This window comes from Geotrypetes seraphini, chromosome 10 (genome assembly GCF_902459505.1).
Source record: "Geotrypetes seraphini chromosome 10, aGeoSer1.1, whole genome shotgun sequence".
Lineage (NCBI taxonomy): Eukaryota > Metazoa > Chordata > Amphibia > Gymnophiona > Dermophiidae > Geotrypetes > Geotrypetes seraphini.
In genome coordinates, this window is record NC_047093.1 from 49,313,547 (window position 1) to 49,334,532 (window position 20,986).

At 49.7% G+C, this 20,986-nt stretch overlaps 1 protein-coding gene across 6 annotated transcripts in view; it reads left to right on the forward strand.

Moving 5' to 3' along the window:
* The window catches only part of GOLGA2 (golgin A2), a 126,859-nt gene that overhangs the window by 97,956 nt on the left and 7,917 nt on the right, over positions 1-20,986 (forward strand). For all 6 annotated transcript variants that reach the window (XM_033960576.1, XM_033960578.1, XM_033960580.1 and 3 more), the window contains 5 exons: positions 214-313; positions 9,524-9,615; positions 9,715-9,871; positions 12,066-12,133; positions 12,764-12,866. In XM_033960576.1, the coding sequence (XP_033816467.1) occupies positions 214-313; positions 9,524-9,615; positions 9,715-9,871; positions 12,066-12,133; positions 12,764-12,866 (520 nt within the window). The remainder of the gene's footprint in view (positions 1-213; positions 314-9,523; positions 9,616-9,714; positions 9,872-12,065; positions 12,134-12,763; positions 12,867-20,986) is intronic.

A 20,986-nucleotide genomic window follows, 5' to 3' on the forward strand; every position in this document is an offset into this window, starting at 1 on the left:
AAAAAGGTTTGGATAATGAAGGTAAGGGGACCCCAGGAATACACAGGACTGGTATTCTAAGGCAATAATGGGGGTATCTACTAGCAGTATGTTTCTCAAGTGAGCATACACAGGAAAAGCACTGGGAAGTGAAGGATAAAGCTGGAAATTAAGTGGGGTCTGCAGAATGTGAGATTATCCTCTTGAGACTGCTGTAATTTTTTTCCCCCGTAGGAAAGTCTAGAGGTTGTGACAAAGGAAAACCAGGAGCTAAAGGCCCAGATCAGTCAGCTGTCAATTGAGCTTAGCTCAGAGGTGTTGAACAGAATGGAAGGTAAGAATATCTCCTGTCCTGCTTGCTGTGACACTGCTGTGTGTGTATAAGGAGAGGAAGAGCCACACATTTGTACAGAACCTCAGGCAGTTCTCCTGTGGATTGGGGCTAACATTTGGGTAAGGTGAAGCATCTAGTGGACATCTCAATAGGAGGTGTTAAAAATGGAGAATGCATAGTAGTATTATATCTATTTACAATGTGTGATTGTGCATTAACTTAAGAACATGTCGACAAAGGTGAGCTGGTTGATGTATATCTAAAGCAGAGGTGAGGAGTGGCCTAGTATTAGAGCTGCTGCCTCTGCCAGAGGTTGTGGTATTGAATCCCAGTGTTGCTCCTTGTGACCCTGGGCAAATCGCTTAATCCTCCATTGCCTCAGGTACAAAATAAGTACCTGTATATATGTAAACTTCTTTGAATGCATAACCACAAAAAGGCAATATACAAGTCTCATTCCCTTTCTCTTTTTGACAAAATTCCTCATGAGCAACTCCTGAGAAAATGAGAGCATCATGGGATAGGAGACAATATTCTGTTGTGGATCAGGAATTGGTTATTGGCCAGAAAACAAAGGGTAGGGTTAAATGGCCATTTTACTCAATGGAGGAGGGTGAATAATGGAATGTTGCAGGAATCTGTACTGGGACTGGTGTTGTTAACATATTAATAAATGATCTGGAAATCGGAACAAGTGAGGAAATTAAATTTGCAGATGACACAAAACTATTCAAAGTTGTTAAAACACATGCGGATATGAAAAATTGCAGAAAGGTCTTAGGAAATTGGAAGACTGGGCATCCAAATGGCACATGAAATTTAATGTGAACAAGTTTATTATTAAGTTTCAAGTTTATTATCACATTTGATTAATCGCCTATTCCAAATTCTAAGCGATGTACAAGTCAAATATAATGTGATGCACATTGGGAAGAATAATCCAAATCATTACCTAATGCTAGTGTTCTCCTTAGGCATTAGAATCCAAGAAAAAGATCTAGGTGTCACTGTAGATAATACGCTGAAATCTGCCCAGTTTATGGCAGCTGCCAAAAAAAACAAACAGAATGCTAGGAATTATTAGGAAAGGGATGGTAAATAAGACCAAGAATACTGCAGTGGCTATGTATTGCTGTATGGTGCAACCTCACTTTGAGTAGTGCGTTTAATTCTGGCCGCCGTATCTCAGAAATATATCATGGAATTACAGTAGAAAAGGTTCAAAGAAGAGTGACCAAAATGATGAAGGGGATGAAACTCTCCTCATATATGAAGAAAGGTTAAAGAGGTTAGGGCTCTTCAGCTTGGAAAAGAGATGGCTGAGTGGAGTTATATTGAAGTTTACAGAGTCCTGGGTAGTGTAGAACGGATAAAAATGAATTTAATTTTTTAACTTTTTTTTGTTTGAAAAGTAAAAAGACTAAGACCATTCAGCGAAGTAACATGAAGATAGTTTAAGTGAAAATTTTTTAAATATTTTCGTATCCACATAGTGAACAATTGTCCAACTCGGTACAATCCAGTAGCGAACAAGAACCCCCCCCCCCTTTTCCCTCTTCCCACCCTATTAACCAAATATCACCATCAGCCTGGTTGCTTATGGTCACAGCTGACTATATTAGTAAATCATGAAGGAAAGAAAGACGGCAACGAACTAGGTATCAGAGACCATAAAGATAGTAAATACCTATGCCAAACAAGCTTTGAAGAATTAAAAATAAGGCTTCTTCCTTTTGATGTCATAGCTTGAAAATAACTGCTCCAAATCATCAGAAAGTGTTTTCTGTGGAGAATCACGCGTGTCCCATGCTTCCCAAGTAAAGAGCTGATGTACTTGACTCATCTATTTCCAGTAATTAGAATATTTCCAGTAATTAGGAGGCTTAGTTACTGTCCATGATTACAAAATGCATTATCCCAGGACAAGCAGGCATGATATTCTCACATGTGGGTGACGTTATCTACGGAGCCCCAATGCAGACAGCTTTTTCAAGCAAACTTGATTGAAGATTTTAAGTTTGCTCTGCTGCTCCACGCATGCGTGCCTTCCTGCTCCACTAGAGGGCGCATCTCCTCGTGGTCTCCAGTTCAAATTTTTCCGCTGAGCCTAGAAGACGTGTTTTTTTAGGCTCTGCCCCAACTGCCTTCTAGCACCGCGATTTTTTCTTATTTTTATTGTTTTAGTCGCTGTGCGCGTTTTTTAATTCATTTTTTATCTGTTACTGCTTCATTTTGACCGACCCGGAGGCTTCCGGGTCACTGCGGCCGCGTGGCTACTTGGGCCTCGGCCAGTTTCGTTTTTCTATGTCCCGGCCTTTGACCGGCTTTAAAAAGTGCACCCGGTGCGAGCGGCTTCTTTCCATCACAGACCCGCATCGCCGGTGCATCCTCTGCCTGATCCAACCGACTCCTGCCCCCAGTGCGCTACTTTTCAAAACCGGGCCCTTCGTCGAAGAAAAGCCCGCATGGCGGACCTTTTCACCACCGACCAACCCACTACCTCGGCCTCGGCCTCGGCCCCGGCCTTTACCTCGGCCCCGAATACCTCGGCACCACCTCGAGACTCGACCCCAAAGACCTCGGGACAGCAAAAAGCCTCGGCCCTGGGTAAGTCTCCTCTTCCTTCTTCAGTTTCCGCACCAGCGAAGAAGCCAGCCTCGGGGACACCGGCGACGCATGGTGGAAGCCCCATGCTTTCAGCCCAGGCAAAGCCTTCGGGCCATGCCTCCACCACATGGGAATACTCTGATACGAGGTCGCCCCCGGTGGAGTGCACCGAGGCATCGGACATGCCCTCAATGCTGTCCGTGCCCGTTTTCCAAGACTTGCTCCGGGCGATGATCTCGTCGGAGCTGTCCGCTGCACTTGCCCATCTACAACCGGCCCCGACCTCGACCTCGCGTGCGCCAGACCAGCCTGAGCCTCGCGTCGAGCCCCCTTGGGGCAAAGTGCGCCAGCTTCGCCGCATTCCATCCTCCTCGAGGCGCCCGAGACGCTCTCCCTCCACGGACCGCCGCGGGGCAAAGCGTCGCGCTAAAACGACCGAAACCTCAAACCGCCGTACCTCTAAGAAGGCCCGGAGTTCTCCCACACTAAGAGGCCGTTCACCGACGCCCCGTACAGGACCGCTGAAGGTGACTGAGTTATCACTCTCCAACCCTCACATCCTCCTAACTCCCCCTTGGACCGGGGCTCCGAACCGAGGTCCCAGGCTCTCGCCGGGGGAGTCTGGGTCGAGATCACTGATTCGACATCGATCGGTACCCCGCACCCCGGCATCGTCTCAGAGGGGCTCCTCGAGACGACGTAGGTCCTCGACCCCGGAACACTGCCACAGTGTTTCCCTGGCCTCGGAGCGCGGGTCAGAGCATGAACCTCGATACTCGAGGGAAGCCTCCCCGTCCTTCTCCGCCCGACGGCGGTCTTGTTCACCGTCCCCACACGGGGCCCCGGGAACGTCTCGCCCCTCCTTCACTCGCTTTGTCCAGGACATGGGCCACTCTCTGGACTTAGACCTCCAGTCTGACTCAAGATACTCTAAAGAGTACCTGGCGGAACTAGATTTACTGTCACCGCCCAGAGAGTCCCTTCGCTTACCGCCCAATCAGGTACTCCAACAGGCTTTCTTCAGGAATCTGGAGACCCCCTATATGGTAACAGCTGTCCCCTCCAAAATGGAGTCCAAGTACCGTACAGTACCATACCCAGGTTTTGAGCAACCACAGCTCTCCCACCAGTCGCTGTTGGTAGAATCTTCCCTGAAAAAGGCTCACCCCTCCCGGGTCTCAGCAGCGGTCCCCCCAGGTCGAGAGGGTCGGACCCTGGACAAGTTCGGCAGAAGACTATGAACAAGTACCAGAACTCTATGATGGCCTCTAGGGTACAAAGCTACACTTTCACCTTCACGTCCTACTTGAAACATCTCATTGGGAGCCTTTGCGACCGACCTGCCGGCCTCACGCCAAGGAGCCTTTAACCTGCTCCTGGAGGTTTTCTCCAACCTACGCCTCCATTTATTTCACGCGGCCTATGATGGCTTCGAACTTTCCTCCAGAGTGGCAGCCTTCGCTATCGCCATGCGCCGCCTAGCCTGGTTACGCCTCGTCGACATGGACCCCAACTTACAGGACCGGTTGGCTAACCTCCCCTGCGTGGGCAAAGAACTTTTTGATGACACTATCGAGGCAGCTACGAAACGCCTTTCGGAGCACGAACGCTCATTTGCCTCCCTCGTTCGGCAAAAGCCTAAACCGCCAGCGTCCAGGCCGTTCAGGGCCCCTCCACGCCGCTACCCTCAAAAATCTACCCCTGCCTTCTCACGGCCTCCACCCCGACGCCCGCAAGCTCACCATCGGGCTCCGCCCAAGTCCCAGCCGCCTGCAACCAAACCATCCCCGTCCTTTTGACGGGATAAGCGGATGGGGGCTGGCCCCCTCCGCCACAGCCCCAGGCCTCCTTCCCATCGGGGGACGCCTCAGAGCCTTCTACCCACGCTGGGAACAAGTCACGTCGGACGCATGGGTCCTTGGCGTGATCTCATCAGGATACTCTCTCAACTTTCAGGAAAACCCTCCAGACAATCCTCCAAGGGTGTGCCCTCCCAACCGAACTCAGTTACCCCTCCTTCTCTCAGAAGCCCGAGAACTGCTTCGCCTACGGGCAGTGGAGGTGGTTCCCCCCGACCAACGGGGGAAAGGGTTCTACTCCCGTTACTTCCTGGTACCGAAGAAGACGGGAGACCTGCGCCCAATTCTGGACTTGAGGCGACTCAACAAATTTCTGGTGCGGGAAAAGTTCCAGATGCTTTCCCTACCGATTCTCTACCCTCTCATCGACGAGGGCTATTGGCTCTGCTCCCTCGATCTGAAGGAAGTCTACACACATGTTCCAGTACACCCCGCTCACCGCAAGTACCTGCGCTTTCAGGTGGGGGACCTGCACCTACAATACCGAGTCCTCCCCTTTGGCCTGGCGTCGTCACCCCGAGTCTTCACGAAGTGTCTCGTGGTGGTCGCAGCTGCCTTACGCTCGCAGGGCCTCCAGGTATTCCCCTACCTGGACGACTGGCTGATCAAAGCCCCATCCAGGGAGGGGGTTATCTCAGCGACCCGACAGACTATTATTTACCTTCAAGGTCTGGGGTTCGAGGTAAACTTCCAAAAATCCCAGCTGCGCCCCTCTCAGTCCTTACAGTTCATTGGGGCCGTGCTGGATACGGTTCGACTCCGCTCCTTCCTTCCCCCTCCACGTCAAGAGGCGTTAGTAGGTCTGAGTCGAAGGATTTCGCTGCTGACCTCGGTATCAGCTCGGCAGATGATGACTCTTCTGGGCCACATGGCCTCTACCGTCCACGTCATACCCTTCGCCCGCCTCCACCTGAGGATTCCTCAATGGACCCTGGCCTCCCAATGGCGTCAAGACCGGGACCCAATTGACCGTCCCGTGACAGTGTCTCCTTCCTTGCAACGATCGCTCCTCTGGTGGACCGACTCTTCAAATCTATCCAAAGGTTTACTTTTTCTCGCCCCTCCACACAGCAAGGTACTCACCACGGATTCGTCGGAGTACGCTTGGGGAGCTCACCTGGATGGCCTACGCACTCAGGGGATGTGGTCAACAGAGGACCGCCGCTGCCACATCAACGTGCTGGAGCTTCGGGCCATCTATCTCGCCGCTGTGGCCTTTCAACATCTGCTCCACGACCGGGTGGTTCTCGTCCGAACCGACAACCAGGTAGCAATGTTCTACGTAAACAAGCAAGAGGGGACGGGGTCTCGGGCCCTCTGTCAGGAAGCCCTGCGTCTCTGGAAGTGGGCAATCTCCAACAATATCTTCCTTCGAGCGGTGTACATACAAGGAGAGCGGAACTGTCTGGCAGACAGACTCAGCCGCCTCCTCCAGCCACACGAGTGGTCGCTGCACGCTCAAACCTTACGACAGATGTTCGAGAAGTGGGGAACTCCTCAGATAGATCTGTTCGCCTCCCCCCTCAACCACAAACTCCCTCAATTCTACTCCCGGATGTACTCCCCAGACCGTCTCGAGGCCGACGCCTTCCTCCTAGATTGGGAGGGAAGGTTTCTATACGCGTTTCCGCCTTTTCCTCTGATTCTGCGGACGCTGGTCCATCTCAAACCAGTGCGAGCCACTATGATCTTGATTGCTCCTCAGTGGCCACGCCAGCCTTGGTTTTCCCTTCTACTTTAACTCAGTACCAGAGATCCACTGCCTCTGCCTCTGTTTCCCTCTCTACTATCGCAGAGCCAGGATTCGCTGTTGCATCCAAATCTTCAGTCTCTTCATCTGAATGCTTGGTTTCTCTCCCCCTGACTTCACTCCCTGTGTCGCAATCAGTCAAGGAAATACTGGAAGCCTCGAGGAAGGCCTCGACTAGAACCTGCTATTCCCAAAAGTGGACCAGATTCTCGTCCTGGTGCTCCTCGCACGACCCAGGACCCGGTGTTGGTCCCGGTCCCCTTGGTCCTGGAGTATTTGCTCCATCTTTCTCACTCCGGCCTGAAGACCAACTCCATTCGGGTACATCTTAGTGCAATTGCTGCCTTCCATCAACCCCTGGAAGGAAAAGCCCTTTCACTCCATCCCTTAGTTTCTCGTTTCATGAAAGGTCTTTTGAATGTCCACCCTCCTCTCAAACCTCCCCCGGTGGTTTGGGACCTTAATGTGGTGCTGGCTCAACTCATGAAACCCCCTTTTGAGCCGTTAGACAAATGCCATCTGAAATTCCTCACTTGGAAGGTGATCTTCCTGCTCGCACTCACTTCCGCTCGGCGGGTTAGCAAGCTACAGGCTCTGGTGGCGGACCCACCTTTCACTGTATTCCATCATGACAAGGTGGTCCTCCGCACTAACCCTAAGTTCTTGCCTAAAGTGGTGTCTGATTTTCATCTCAACCAGACCATCGTCTTGCCAGTATTTTTCCCCAAGCCCCACTCTCACCCCGGAGAGACGGTGCTACACATGCTTGACTGTAAGAGAGCGTTGGCCTTTTACCTCCAACGCACTCAGTCTCACCGGACAGTCCCACAATTGTTTTTGTCCTTCGACCCTAATCGGCTGGGTCGCCCAGTTTCCAAGCACACCTTATCCAACTGGTTGGCTGCTTGTATTTCTTTTTGCTACGCTCAGGCTGGTCTCGCGCTGCATGGTCGAGTAACGGGACATAAAGTCCGAGCGATGGCAGCCTCCGTAGCTTTCCTCCGGTCCACACCCATTGAGGAAATCTGCAAGGCTGCCACGTGGTCTTCGGTTCATACTTTCACCTCCCACTACTGCCTGGATACACTGTCCAGGAGTGATGGCCGTTTTGGCCAATCGGTATTGCGTAATCTATTTGCTTAAATTGCCAACTTCCCTCCATCCCTTTTCAGTTAGCTTGGAGGCCACCCACATGTGAGAATATCATGCCTGCTTGTCCTGGGATAAACACAGTTACTTACCGTAACAGGTGTTATCCAGGGACAGCAGGCATATATTCTCACAACCCGCCCGCCTCCCCGAGGTTGGCTTCTTTGCTGGTTACGTGAACTGGAGACCACGAGGAGGAGATGCGCCCTCTAGTGAAGCAGGAAGGCACGCATGCGTGAAGCAGGAGAGCAAACTTAAAATCTTCAATCAAGTTTGCTTGAAAAAGCTGTCCGCATCGGGGCTCCGTAGATGACGTCAACCACATGTGAGAATATATGCCTGCTGTCCCTGAATAACACCTGTTACGGTAAGTAACTGTGCTTTTCCTGCCTACCAGACACATTTTACAACACAATAGTATGTCCCCTTTAGACTTCCCCTTACAGGCTCCTGTTACATTCAATATTAAATTTTCTGGTGTATTATCAATGACATACCACAAAATAGAAGAGATATATTGAACAATAGAAGCCCAAAGTTGACTAATCTAAGGGTATGCCCAAAAGGGATGATACATAGGGCTCCTTTTACTAAGGTGCGCTAGCGTTTTTAGTGCACGCAGAATTTTAGTGCGCGCTAAACCCGCGCTACACTTCTAGAACTAACGCCAACTCAATGCTGACATTAAGGTCTAGCGCGCACAGCAAAGCCCTAACACACCTTTGTAAAAGGAGCCCATGGTGTTTTCAGCATGCAAACATTTCACACACGTACGAGACTATATTTTACCCAATTTATATAAGTGTGATCGTGTGAAATATGCTCTATGTAATGCTTAGAACATAAGAGGTGCCATACTGGGACAGACAACAGGTCCATCAAGCCCAGTATCCTGTTTCCAACAATGGCCAACCAAGTCACAAATACCTGGTAAGATCCCAAAGAGGAAAACATCTTTATGCTGCTTAAAATAAGCAGTGGATTTCCCCACATTCATCTTAATAATGGTTTATGGACTTCTTAGGAAGATAGGTAAAAAAAGTTAGGATAACTGCTTTCACCACATTCTTCGGCAACAAATTCCAGAGTTTAATTACACATTTCTACATCGCTTTGCACTTGTCCACATTAAATTTCATCTGCCATTTGGGTTCCCAGTTTTACGAAGTTCTCCCTTAACTTGTCACAATCCACTTGTGATTTGAGAAGTTTGACTAATTTTGTTTTTTTTTATTAAATCTTTATTCATTTTATTTTCAAATAACAAGTGTACAATAAATCACATAGTAATATATCACATCACTTGAAATACATCAATAATGATACAATAAAACTTTATCCCCCCTCCCCTTTACTTTCTTATCTTTCGAACATATATCATATATACCAACATTAATCTTCTTAATATTTAAATTATCATATCCCACCCACTCACCCTCCCTTCCCTCAATAATATTCCATAAGGAAAAACACTAAATAATCAGTATTCAATATAAATGCTATATATGTCTTATTAATCATTACAGTATCTTATTGACTAATTTTGTATCATAGGTAAATGCGATCAGCTTATTCAATGTTCCCATTTCCAGATTAGTTATAAATATGTTAAACCAGTCCTAGTACAGATCTCTTGGGCATGCCTCTTGTTCATCTATCTCCACTGAGAAAATTGAGCAGTCATTTGCTGTCCTTTGGTGGCTCACTGATGTGTCTCACATGCGTTCAAGGAATCGATTTAAGTATGTATATGTCAATACTCTACTGTCTGTGCAGACTGATTGGTCCAGAACTGAGTGGGTCTTGTATTACTTTATCAGTGCATTTTTCTCATCCTCTTAATAGGTGATGGAGTTGAAAGTGAACAGATGGCAGCAGAAGAGACATCAAAGAGCTCTTTCTTGATCCCAGAAGATTTAGTAAACCGTGACGAGATGGTGAGCCTTTGTTCCACTTTATCAGAAGATATTTGACTGAACTTGTTTCCCTTGCATCCTGCACATTTGACAGTCACTGTCTGATTCTGTTTCATTCAGGTTAGTTTCATGACATCAACCATCTCTAAAGTGGAATGTGAACGAGAAGAAATCAAAAGGCAGCTGGCAGAACAGAAGCGGCAATGTCGAGGACTTCTGCAACAAATAGAAGCTCTCCAACAAGGGCAGAAGCAAGCATTCTACTCCACGGAGGCAGGTAAATAACTCGTATGTGGTTCAGAGAAGTAATCTGTGCCCCAACTTCACTCATGCTATCGCTGTGAAGTACGTGACTAAAGCTGACGATACAGGAGGGCAGACATAAGAGAAGTAGATAGACAATAGTCCAAGTTTAAAGGAGATATAAAAAAGGCAACAGATCTTTATGTAAAAAAAGAAAACTGATATGGTTCTCTAAACAAGTAGCTGAAAAATAAAGGCAAAAAGGTAGTGTTCATCTTTTTTTCGGTTTACAGTTTAATCATTTGTATTAAATTTTAGCATATATAATAATACAGTATAGAAACATCATTTAATAAGAACATGAACGTTCATAGGTACATCTATGACATGATATATGATATGATAATATAAGGCAATAACTTAATATGCAATTGATATTGATATTAAAATTATCTAATACAGACACAGCTCTGGCCACTTTGTTGGGCAGACTGAACAAACTGTGCAAGTCTTTATCTGCTGTCATTTACTATGTTACTATGGGCTAGATTCATTAAGCAAACCGATCGTGTACCGATCGGTTTGCGAGCCCTTTGCGACCAAATTTCCCTCCTGCACTATTCACTAAGGCCTATAGCGATCCGATCCCAATCCTCCCGTGCAAATTAGTAAAACCCTATGCAGAATAGCCAAGTGATTGATTCACTAACAATTGCTTGGCTATTTTGAGTTGGGTTTTACTACTGACAAACCCGACTGCTGCAGACCTGTTGGTAACTGAGTTACCGACAGGTCTGCAGGTTTTTTGACAGGCCTGCATGCCTTTTTTATTCATTTTTTTCCATGGTACAGATATTTTGCGTGTGTCACACACACAAAATATCTGCCCCATAAAAAAATTAATAACAGGCAGGCCTGTCAAAAAAATGTGCCCCCCCCAAACAAACATGCCTCCCCCTCCCCCCCGGAGAAAAAAGCAGGAGGGATACCAACTCCCTCCTGCCATCAGTGTAAAAAAAACAAAATGCTGTATGCATGCAGCACGGCACTCCCCCCTCCCCCCCAACCGGTACGGCCTTCGCCTTCCCCCCCCTCCCGACAGGCACGGCCCACCCGCTGCACCAAAAAGTAGGGAGTAGGAGGGGTGCTCAGTCCCTCCTGCTCCTAGGCTTCCCACCCCTAGTTGGCCCCGGCCCACCCCAGTACCTTTAAAATAGTTGAGAGCAGGAGGGGTGCCCGGTCCCTCCTGCTCCTTGGAGGCTCTCAACATCTTTGGGAGCAGGAGGGGTGCCCGGACTTTCTTCCTGCACCTACGCCGCTCCAAAATCTTCAGGAGCAGGAGGAAAGTCCTCCTGCTCCTACTTTCCAGCCAGCCGCCGCCCAATAGCAGCCTTAGGCCCCGCCCCGGCGCATCATCTGATACACGGGGAGTGGGCTGAGGCACCTCGGGCTCCTCAACCAATCAAGGACTTCCTTAAGGAGGAGTCTAAGGAAGTCCCTGATTGGCCAGATGGGGGGGCCATGCTGCATGCACACAGCATTTTTTTTTTGACACTGATGGCAGGAGGGAGTTGGTATCCCTCCTTCTTTTATCTCCAGGGGGGGGGGGGGTGTCAGCAGGGCCAATGTGTCGAGCCAGTGCCCAATCTCTCTTCCCTGCTCGTTGGACTATCCTGCTCTCTGCCGCCGTTCCCCGCAGTGCAGGCCCACTTTTAAACCACGGGCTTGCACTGCAGGGAACGGAGGCAGAGAGCAGGAGAGTTTGAGAGCAGGAAAGAGAGATCTGGGCTGGGCTGAGCCCTGACAGCAGTGACAGGAGGCTGCTTCTGTCACTACTGTCAGGGTGTGCACATGAGTGGGGATCGATCTGGCCCTGGGTAGGGGGCGTGCTAACGATCATCCCCATTTGAATGCAGTCCTTTACTGAATTCGTTGGCCGGCATGCAAACGGAAATGGATCATGTACAGTTTGGAGGTTTATTGAATCCTGGCCTATGTAACTAAACGAAATATCAATTTGTAAGAATGAAGGGTGCAGATAGTGTATTTGTGGGTCTATGAAATGTGCAGTTTCAGGGTACTTTGTTGCATATTTTTTGTTATAGAAGGTGCAAGGCATTATATATGGTAGTTCCTGAGTGTGTATGTGTATATGTATGTGGGCTGTATGGGTGCATGGGTAGAAATATTTGTATCCAGACTTTGTCCTAAAACAAAGTTTTTTGCAGGTGCTAGTGCACACACTGTCCCTGTAGAAGTTCATGAGGCTTTGACGTCTTCAATGGAAAAATTGCAGGTAGGCATTCAGAGAGCAGGGTGGTTATCCTGTTTTGTTTTGTTTTTACTTGAGGGTAATGTAAGGTCATAAGGTTCTCAAAAACTGAATAGTGAGGATTTGGAGCAGTAGGCAAGTAGTGTTCTTCTATTTTTTCCCATGTTTAGATTGCAGTACTGTTAGGGCCAGTCTAATCATTTGGCAAGCCAAGGCAGTTGCCTAGGGCAGCAGCTTCTGAGGTCACCAGAGAACTATTTTAGTTAAAGCAAAATCGATTCTGACAGCCACACAAACTCCAAAAATCAGGAGGTACTTTTATCAACAGAGAATGTTGGCAGTTTTCAATCAGTCCAATTACCCATATTATTTTAGGAGGAGTTTGCGTATAATGAAGTGCCATGAAGGACCTAAAAGTTAATTATGGGGGAGGGAAGGGCAGGCACGAGACTGAAAATTTGTCTTGGACACCTAATACTCCACAGCCTACAGTGAGAGTACCCTGCTGTGTGTTTGTAAAGACCGAATATTCGTGATCATTGGTAGCATTAGCGCTGTTTCTCACAGGTTGCCCTGGAAGAGGCCACTTTCCTTTACTGAAAAGGATTCTGCAGAGGGTAAGAAGTTGCTGCTAATGGATCTTTGTTTTTTTAGTCCCGATTCACTGTGCTGATGCAGGAAAAAGCAGATTTGAAAGAGCGTGTAGAAGAACTGGAACATCGATGCATACAGCTGTCAGGAGAAACCGATACAATTGGTAAGAAATTACTAGCAAAGGAGGCTTTTTGTATCCTGCCAATGAGTAACAACAAAGGGGGCTTTTCCTATCCTGCCAAAGAGTAACTGTGACTGTCTGTTGGAAGGAGGAAATTCAGACACATTTGATGATCCAGATTCAAATGTTCATTCTCTTAGAGCCCAGAAAATCCTGGAAGGTCTCCATGGGCATGTGGGGGGAATTCCCCAGCTGAGCAGCTCCCAATTTCTCCTCAGTGTACATTTGCCAGGCTTGGCATGCAAATTCTACATTCTTTAGCACTCTCCAGACCAGTAGAGGTTAACTTTACGAATGGGTATATATCTAATCATGACCAGCAGGTGGAGACTGAAAACAAAACTTTGGGACAGTATATACTATCCTCCCTTCTCTATTTCCCTCAGTCTTCTTTCAGTCTCCAGCAGGTGTTGAGTGATCTGTACCCATCTCTCTTGGTAGGGCTGTTGGAATTTGTTTAGGGGTTTATTGTCCCTGTTTTTGGCCGGACGGAGCTTGGTCGGGCCCTGTTTGGGGGTTCGTCCGACCTCGGGGGTGTCAAACCCGGCGGGTCACGAGCGGGGTCCCTCCCCCCACTTCCTCCACCTCCCCACATTTTTTTAGAGGAGCCTCAGCAGTAAGCCTTGCCCCCTAAGTCAAGCAAGGCATATTGCTTTGAGAGCCTGTGGAGTCTGTTCTGTAAAAAAAAAAAAAAAAAAATCCTGAGGTAGTGCTGGTCTGAAGGGTTGTTTCCCTTTAAGAAAACTGTATTTTACTGTATTTTTTCATGTAACCGGCACTTTTTTATAGCTAGGTCGCGTATGGAGCAATTGTGCCCTTCTCCGGGGGAGTAGGACACAATTGAGTCCAGCCGCGAGGCACTCGCGGCCGGCCTGAACTCGGCGGTTTGGGTCGGTGAGGTGGTGGAGCTCCGTCGGCAGCGGCTGCAGGCGCCCAGAGCTCCCCGCCGATGGTGCCTCGCGAGTCGGCTTGGAGCAGTGGGGAAGCCCGGTCTTCCACAACCGCCCACGGAGGGATTCCCCGAAGGATTCCCTCTCAGCTGATTTTTTGACAGCTGATGCCGACTTGCCTGTCTTAGCGGCTGAGACTGTTCAGTCTTCTCAGCCGCTACAGGCCATGGAGGGAGCATTTTTGGCGGGAACTTCGCCATTTTCTTTGTCTGGCCCCTCCATTTTGTCTGCAACCTCAGGTGACCTTCCCCCTGTATGGCGAACACAGGGGCAGGTTTCAGCATGGACCCCTGCTGGGGCAGGGAGTCCCTGGGGACCCCCAGGGGTTTTTTGCCCCCAGTTTATTTTCTTTCTTTGTGCGGACTTTTGGGGGTCCCACGTGCGCCTGGGGGGTTTCGGGGGGGGTTTCCCTCCACGCCCCCTATGGCTTTGCCTCCCTCTTTTCGTTTGGCGTCCCCTCTTCCTCCTCCCTCATCCAAGCGCCCGCGGGGGGGCTTGGATTGTGAATTGGTGGGCGGAGGAGCGTGTTGGCCTGGTTGAGGACCTGGCTGCTTTGGCGGGCTTCCAGGATCCTCTAGAGGGGACGCCTGTTGGCAGCGGGGCGGCGGGTTTCCCGTCTTCCAGAGCAGATGCGTCCGTGGTGCGCTTTTTATTCAGAGGGATGAGCTTTTAGACCTGTGTAGCAGGTCTCCTTGGTGCGGCATTTTTGCAGTGTCGCCGCCGGAGACCCCGTGTATGGGGGCCCCTCTGCTTCAGGGGGTCTGTCCTGTTTCCCGCTTTTTTCCTGTGCGTCAGGATTTGCGGGATTTTGTGTTGGCGCAGTGGCCTATGGGCGCAGTTTCGTTTGGTGTGCGCCTTGGCTCTTGGGTATCCCGTCCCGGAGGGAGGTAGGGCTACCTTAATTTCGCCAATGGGGAACGCGGTGGTCTCGGCACTTCCTAAGCGGCATACCGTGCCTGTTATGGACGGTTCTGCTCTTAGGGTCTCGGAGGAGCGTGCGTTAGAGACACTTCTTAAGTATGATTTTGATATCTCTGCCTTTGGGGTCCAGGCGGCTATTTGTGGGGAGCTAGTCGCTCGCGCCGTGTTTCGGTGGGCTGAGCGTGTCCTGGATCGGGAGTCTGATGACTGGTCTCTAGTGGATCAGGAGGTAGCGAAGATTGCGATGGCTGCCTCGTTCCTCTCAGCTGCTCTTTATGACTTGGTGCGGATTTTGGCTAAGTCTATGGCGTGGCCGCGCGGCGTATTTTGTGGCTGCGCGCTTGGGCGGCGGATTCTGCGTCCAAAGCTAAGTTTACTAAAGTTCCCTTTAGGGGGTCTTTTTGTTTGGAGAGGAATTAGATGAGTTGATTCAGACTCTGATGGACTCGAAGGTGCCCCGTCTGCCTGAGGACCGTGCCCGCCCTGCGTCTAGGTGTGGGGCTGCCCGGGGGCGTTTGCGGGAATTTCGCAAGAAACGCCCGGGGCGTGGGGCTGCTTCTTTCCCGGCTCAGGGTTTTTCCCGGGGTCGGTTCTTCCAGCGCATGCAGCCCTTTCGGGGGGCCCGTCGGGGGGCAGGGAATCCCTCCGCCGGTTCCCCCGCTTCCCGTCCTGCGCAATGACTCCTTGCCGGCGCCCCCTTTGGTTCCGGTAGGGGCCCGGCTGCGCAATTTTTTCCCCAAATGGGCCGAGATCGCGTCCGATCAGTGGGTTCTTGAGGTGGTGCGGGACGGTTACGCTCTGGAGTTTACCCGCTCTCTGCCGGACCTTTTCCTCGCTTCTCCATGTCAGACTCCATGGAAGACGCAGGTTTTTCGTCAGACCCTTCAGCGTTTGCTAGATCTCGAGGCAGTGGTGCCGGTGCCCCCTACGGAGTGGGGCACCGGCAGGTACTCCATTTACTTTGTGGTGGCCATAAAGGAGGGGACCTTTCGGCCCATCCTGGATTTGAAAGGGGTCAACAGAGCTCTCAAGATTCCGTCTTTCCGCATGGAAACGCTGCGGTCGGTCTTTCTGGCGGTTCAGCCGGGGGAGTTTCTTACGTCTCTCGATCTGACGGAGGCCTACTTGCAGGTTCCAATTCGGGCCTCTCATCAGCGCTTCCTTCGCTTTGCGATCTTGGGGCGGCACTTTCAGTTCTGTGCGCTTCCCTTTGGTCTGGCCACGGCTCCTCGGACGCTCACCACGGTAATGGTGGTCGTCGCGGCAGCCTTGCGGTCGGTGGGCATCCTGGTTCACCCCTACCTGGACGACTGGTTGATTCGGGCAAAGTCGTTGCAGGAGAGCTCCCGGGTTACGGCTCGGGTGGTGGTGTTTCTCCGGTCGCTGGGCTGGGTGGTCAACCTTTCCAAGAGTCGGTTGGTCCCGGCTCAGCGTCTGGAGTGCCTTGGGGTTATGTTCGACACCTCCTTGGGGAAGGTCTTCCTTCCAGAGGCCCGGGTGAGCAAATTGCAATCTCAGATTCGCCTGCTTTTGGCGTCCCGGGGTTCTCGGGCGCGAGATTTCCTCCAAGTCCTGGGGTCAATGGCGGCGTCCCTGGACGTGGTGAGGTGGGCGCGGGCCCACATGCGTCCTCTTCAGTATGCTCTGCTCCGGAGGTGGTCTCCCCGGAGGCAAGATTTGGATGTTCCGGTTCCCCTGCGAGGCTTGGCGCGCTGCAGTCTGCGCTGGTGGCTCCGGACCCCTCACCTGGTTCAGGGGGTGGGTCTGGATCTCCCGCAGTGGACGGTGCTCCTTACGGATGCGAGTCTCCTCGATTGGGGGGCTCAGTTTATGGGCCACTCAGTTCGGGGCACCTGGTCCGCGGAGGAGGCCTCCTGGTCGATCAACGTGTTGGAGACCAGAGCGGTCAGGCTGGCGCTGTTAGCTTTCCACTCCCTTTTGCTGGGCAAGTTGGTCAGAGTCCTGTCGGACATTGCCACGGCGGTGGCTTATGTCAATCGTCAGGGGGGCACCAAAAGCACTCTTGGGGCGCAGGAGGCGGCTCGGCTCATGGTTTGGGCGGAGTCCCATCTTCTGGACCTCTCGGCTTCTCATATAGCCGGGGTAGAAAATGTTCAGGCAGACTTCCTCAGTCGTCACTTCCTGGATCCAGGAGAGTGGTTTCTCGGCGCCGGAGCGTTTCGGTTGATAGTGCAAGCTTGGGGGCAGCCCCTGATGGACCTGATGGCCACGAGTGGCAACGCCAAAGTGCCCCGCTTCTTCAGTCGTCGCAGGGACGGGCTGGCCGAGGGTCTGGATGCTCTGGTCCAGCCGTGGCCAACGGAGGGGCTGTTGTATGTGTTCCCTCCTTGGCCGCTGGTGGGCAGAGTGCTTCTTCGCATTGTTCACCATCCGGGTTTGGTGGTGCTGGTGGCTCCGGATTGGCCTCGACGTCCGTGGTATGCGGATCTGGGGAGGCACCTGGTGGCGGTTCCTCTTCCTCTGCCTCTCTCGGACGACCTTCTGATGCAGGGTCCCATTCCCATGTTCGACCCGTCTCCCTTCTGTCTTACGGCGTGGCTCTTGAAAGGGGTCGCCTTAGCAAGAAGGGATATTCAGACAAGGTGATCTCTACACTTTTGGGGTCCCGGAGGCTTTCTACCTCTCGGGCTTATGTGCGGGTTTGGTGTCTCTTTGAGGAATGGTGTCGGGCGCGGGGAGTGACCTCTTTTCGCGCTTCTCTGCCTAACATTCTAGAGTTCTTGCAGGATGGCCTGGATAGAGGCCTGGCTTGGTCTTCTCTCCGGGTTCATCTTGCGGCCCTGTCGGCCTTTCGAGGGTTGGTGTCAGGTCAGCGTTTATCGGCTCTTCCTGATGTGATTCGGTTTCTGCGGGCGGCCAAGTTGCTTAGGCCTCCCCTACGGCCCTCGGTTCCCTCTTGGGATCTTAATCGGGTTCTCTCTGTTTTGGTGCGTCCGCCTTTCGAGCCCTTGGACGACTGTTCTTTGAAGGACCTTACTTTGAAGGCGGTCTTTTTGGTGGCCATTACTTCTGCTAGGCGTGTTTCTGAGCTGCAGGCTTTCTCTTGTAGGGCTTCCTTCTTGGAGTTTTCTAGGGAGCGGGTCGTCTTGCGGCCTGTTCCTTCCTTTCTGCCGAAGGTTGTTTCTCCTTTTCATGTCAATCAATCGGTGGTTCTCCCGGTCTTGGGTGGTCGGGAGGGCTCTTCTGCGCAACGGCAGCTGCGCAAGTTGGATGTCGGTCGGGTCCTTCGTTCTTATGTGCAGCGGACCCAGGAATTCCGGAAGTCCGATCATCTCTTTGTCCTCCTGGCTGGTCCTCGTCGGGGAGCTGGCGCTTCTAAGGCTACTATTGCGCGCTGGATCAAGGAGACGATTGCTTCCGCTTATCTTCTGAAACAGCAGCCTGTTCCAGAGTTTCTCAAGGCTCATTCCACTCGGGGTCAGGCGGCTTCTTGGGCTGAGTCGTCGCTCGTGCCTCCGGTGGATATTTGTAAGGCTGCGGTTTGGTCCTCCTTGCATTCATTTGTTAGACATTATCGGGTAGATGTTCAGGCGCGTCGGGACGCGGTGTTCGGTGAGCGTGTTCTGGTATCGGCCCTTCGGGGGTCCCGCCCGTGAGAGGGACTGCTTTGGTACGTCTCATTCGTAAAGTTAACCTCTACTGGTCTGGAGAGTGCTAAAGAAGGAGAAATTAGGTTCTTACCTGCTAATTTACTTTCTTTTAGCTTCTCCAGACCAGTAGAGGTCCCCACCCTGTCTGTTGTTGTTGTTGTTGGGGCTGTTTTCGCGGGCAGTTTTTGTTTTTTGCTGCGGGTTCTAGTATTTTTCTAGGGCCGGGGAGAATTAAAGAACAGCGGCTGTGGCTCGGCTGGCTTAGCTGGCGAGCTGTGGGGACATTTTCCTTCGGGTATTTCTCCTCTGCATTTTCCAACAGCATTTGGGTATGTTATTTGTTACTCCTGTTCGGAGTATTGTTTTCTTCCTGTTTTCCAGTTCTTGGTTCTGCTTGGCTATTCGGCAGACTGAGGGAAATAGAGAAGGGAGGATAGTATATACTGTCCCAAAGTTTTGTTTTCAGTCTCCACCTGCTGGTCATGATTAGATATATACCCATTCGTAAAGTTAACCTCTACTGGTCTGGAGAAGCTAAAAGAAAGTAAATTAGCAGGTAAGAACCTAATTTCTCCTTCCTTCACAAAGTTAAAGTTTAAAAAAAATAGAGAAATGAACAACAACAAATTGGGGTGAGAATAAAAGCACCACAGTTTGTCACTGCAGTGAGGCCCTCTTGGTACCCTCTGGACTTCCATTAGCAAAGGGCTAAATACTTTCTCAGTAATCCAGCAGGACCAAAGTATTTAGAGAGAGCTGCTGGCCCTTGGGCTTCTTTGAAGCCTTCTTAAGGGGACGTTTCAGTGAGGCAAATACAGTTCCAAAAACCATTAATGCTTGCAGGAGTGCTTACCAGTGAACCAGGAGGCAAGAGTGATCTCAAGCTCAGTAATGCTCCTCCCACCCTTAATTATTTGGGGTTAACTTACCCTGCAGTTTACAAACCATTTACAAAAGAGGCTGAATATCAACATCCTTGTGTAATAGTCTTAAAACGGCCCTGGAACAGGAGTACAACATGTATTTGAGGACTGGGGCTTCTAGTTGCAGAAAGAGGAGAAATGCTGGATTGAAGGATGGGGAGAGAAAGAATTGGTGAAAGACTGGGAAATAAGAAAGGGGAATAGGAGAGCCAGGGTGAGGGAAAGAGATGAAAAACTGTAGGAAGATACAGTATAAAAAAAAAAAAAAGTGAAATTGAAAACTGGAGAGTAAGAATGAATTAAATTTGGGCAGAGAGGCAGAAAAAAAAATAAACTGAAGAAAACTGAAAGGAACAAGAGAGAAAACATTGGAAAAAGAGTTAAGAGAAGATGGAGGAAGATGTAATAGGACAATTTGACAAATTGAAGGGAAGGATGGGAATGATGTGGATTGGACTTGCTGGAAATTATGTACTAATATGAGTATTTCTCTTCATTTGTTCAGTAAAATTGTTTAAAGGTAAAACACAGTTTGAGATGCATTTTTACAGCTGGACTTGTAGCTCTGCTTCTGTATCAAGAGTGATACTGTCTGGGCTATTTTAAGGCTATCATATTAGGATGTAATATGCCTCTATATATGATTTAATTCTCTTAACACTTTTTTTAAGTTTGGTTGTTTTACAAGTATGTACATGAGAGTTTGTAAGGGATTTTAATTGTATCCTTTAGGATTCTGTGTTTTAATTATATTTATTAGGGCTGCAGGAAAATAAAAAATTTTAATCACTTTAATTGTGATTAGTATATAATATTTTAAAAAGAAAACTTAAGGAATATGGAGATTTTGCAGGACTCCGCATTAATTTTTCTAAGTCAGAGGCTTTACCATCATCGGACAATCTTAAGCAACATGGGGGGGGGGGGTCTGGCTTTCCTCTTCCCTGAGCCACAGAGTCCTTTCACTACTTGGGAATTAGACTGTCCATGGAGTCTAGGCAGTTGCATCCATTGAATATGTTTTATTTGATGGATTTGATGAAAGTCCAGGTGGAAGATCTGCCATTGTCTCTCATAGGTAGAATTGCCTTGATTAAGATGATAATCTTTCTGAAGTGGCTATAAACGCTGCCGATTCATTTATTGCAGAAAGATCTTCTGAATCTGGAACGCGTCCTTTCCCAGTTCTGTTGGGCAGGTCAGAAACCGAAGTTGAAATACGCTTTTCTGATAGGTCATTGGAGATATGGGGGGTTGGGTCTTCCCCATTTCGGGCTGTTTAATCTTGCTTACTTGTTAAGGCACTTGAAAGATTGGATATTAAATAAGCAACAGTTTACTCCAGTTCAATTGGAGGATGGCCTTTTATGCCCCCTATAGTTTGTCAGCGTTGCTGCATATGCCCTCCAAGCACCTTCCTATAGAATTTAGGTCTAATATATTGCTTCAAGCTCTCAGAGATGGGTGGAGAATTATTATGAAGCATTTGGACAGTAACCCACAGCTTACAGATTTATTACCACTTAGGGGGACCCCCCTGTTTCAGCCTGGGCTTGATAATTGGGTGTTTGTAGCTTGGAAGAAACAAAGATATGGGTGTCTGGAACATTCTTTAACTGCAGAGGAGGCGTTTCATCCCTTATAGACCTTGTGAGTATCTTTAGGACACCATAGAGAGGATGTTTTTGCTTACTGCC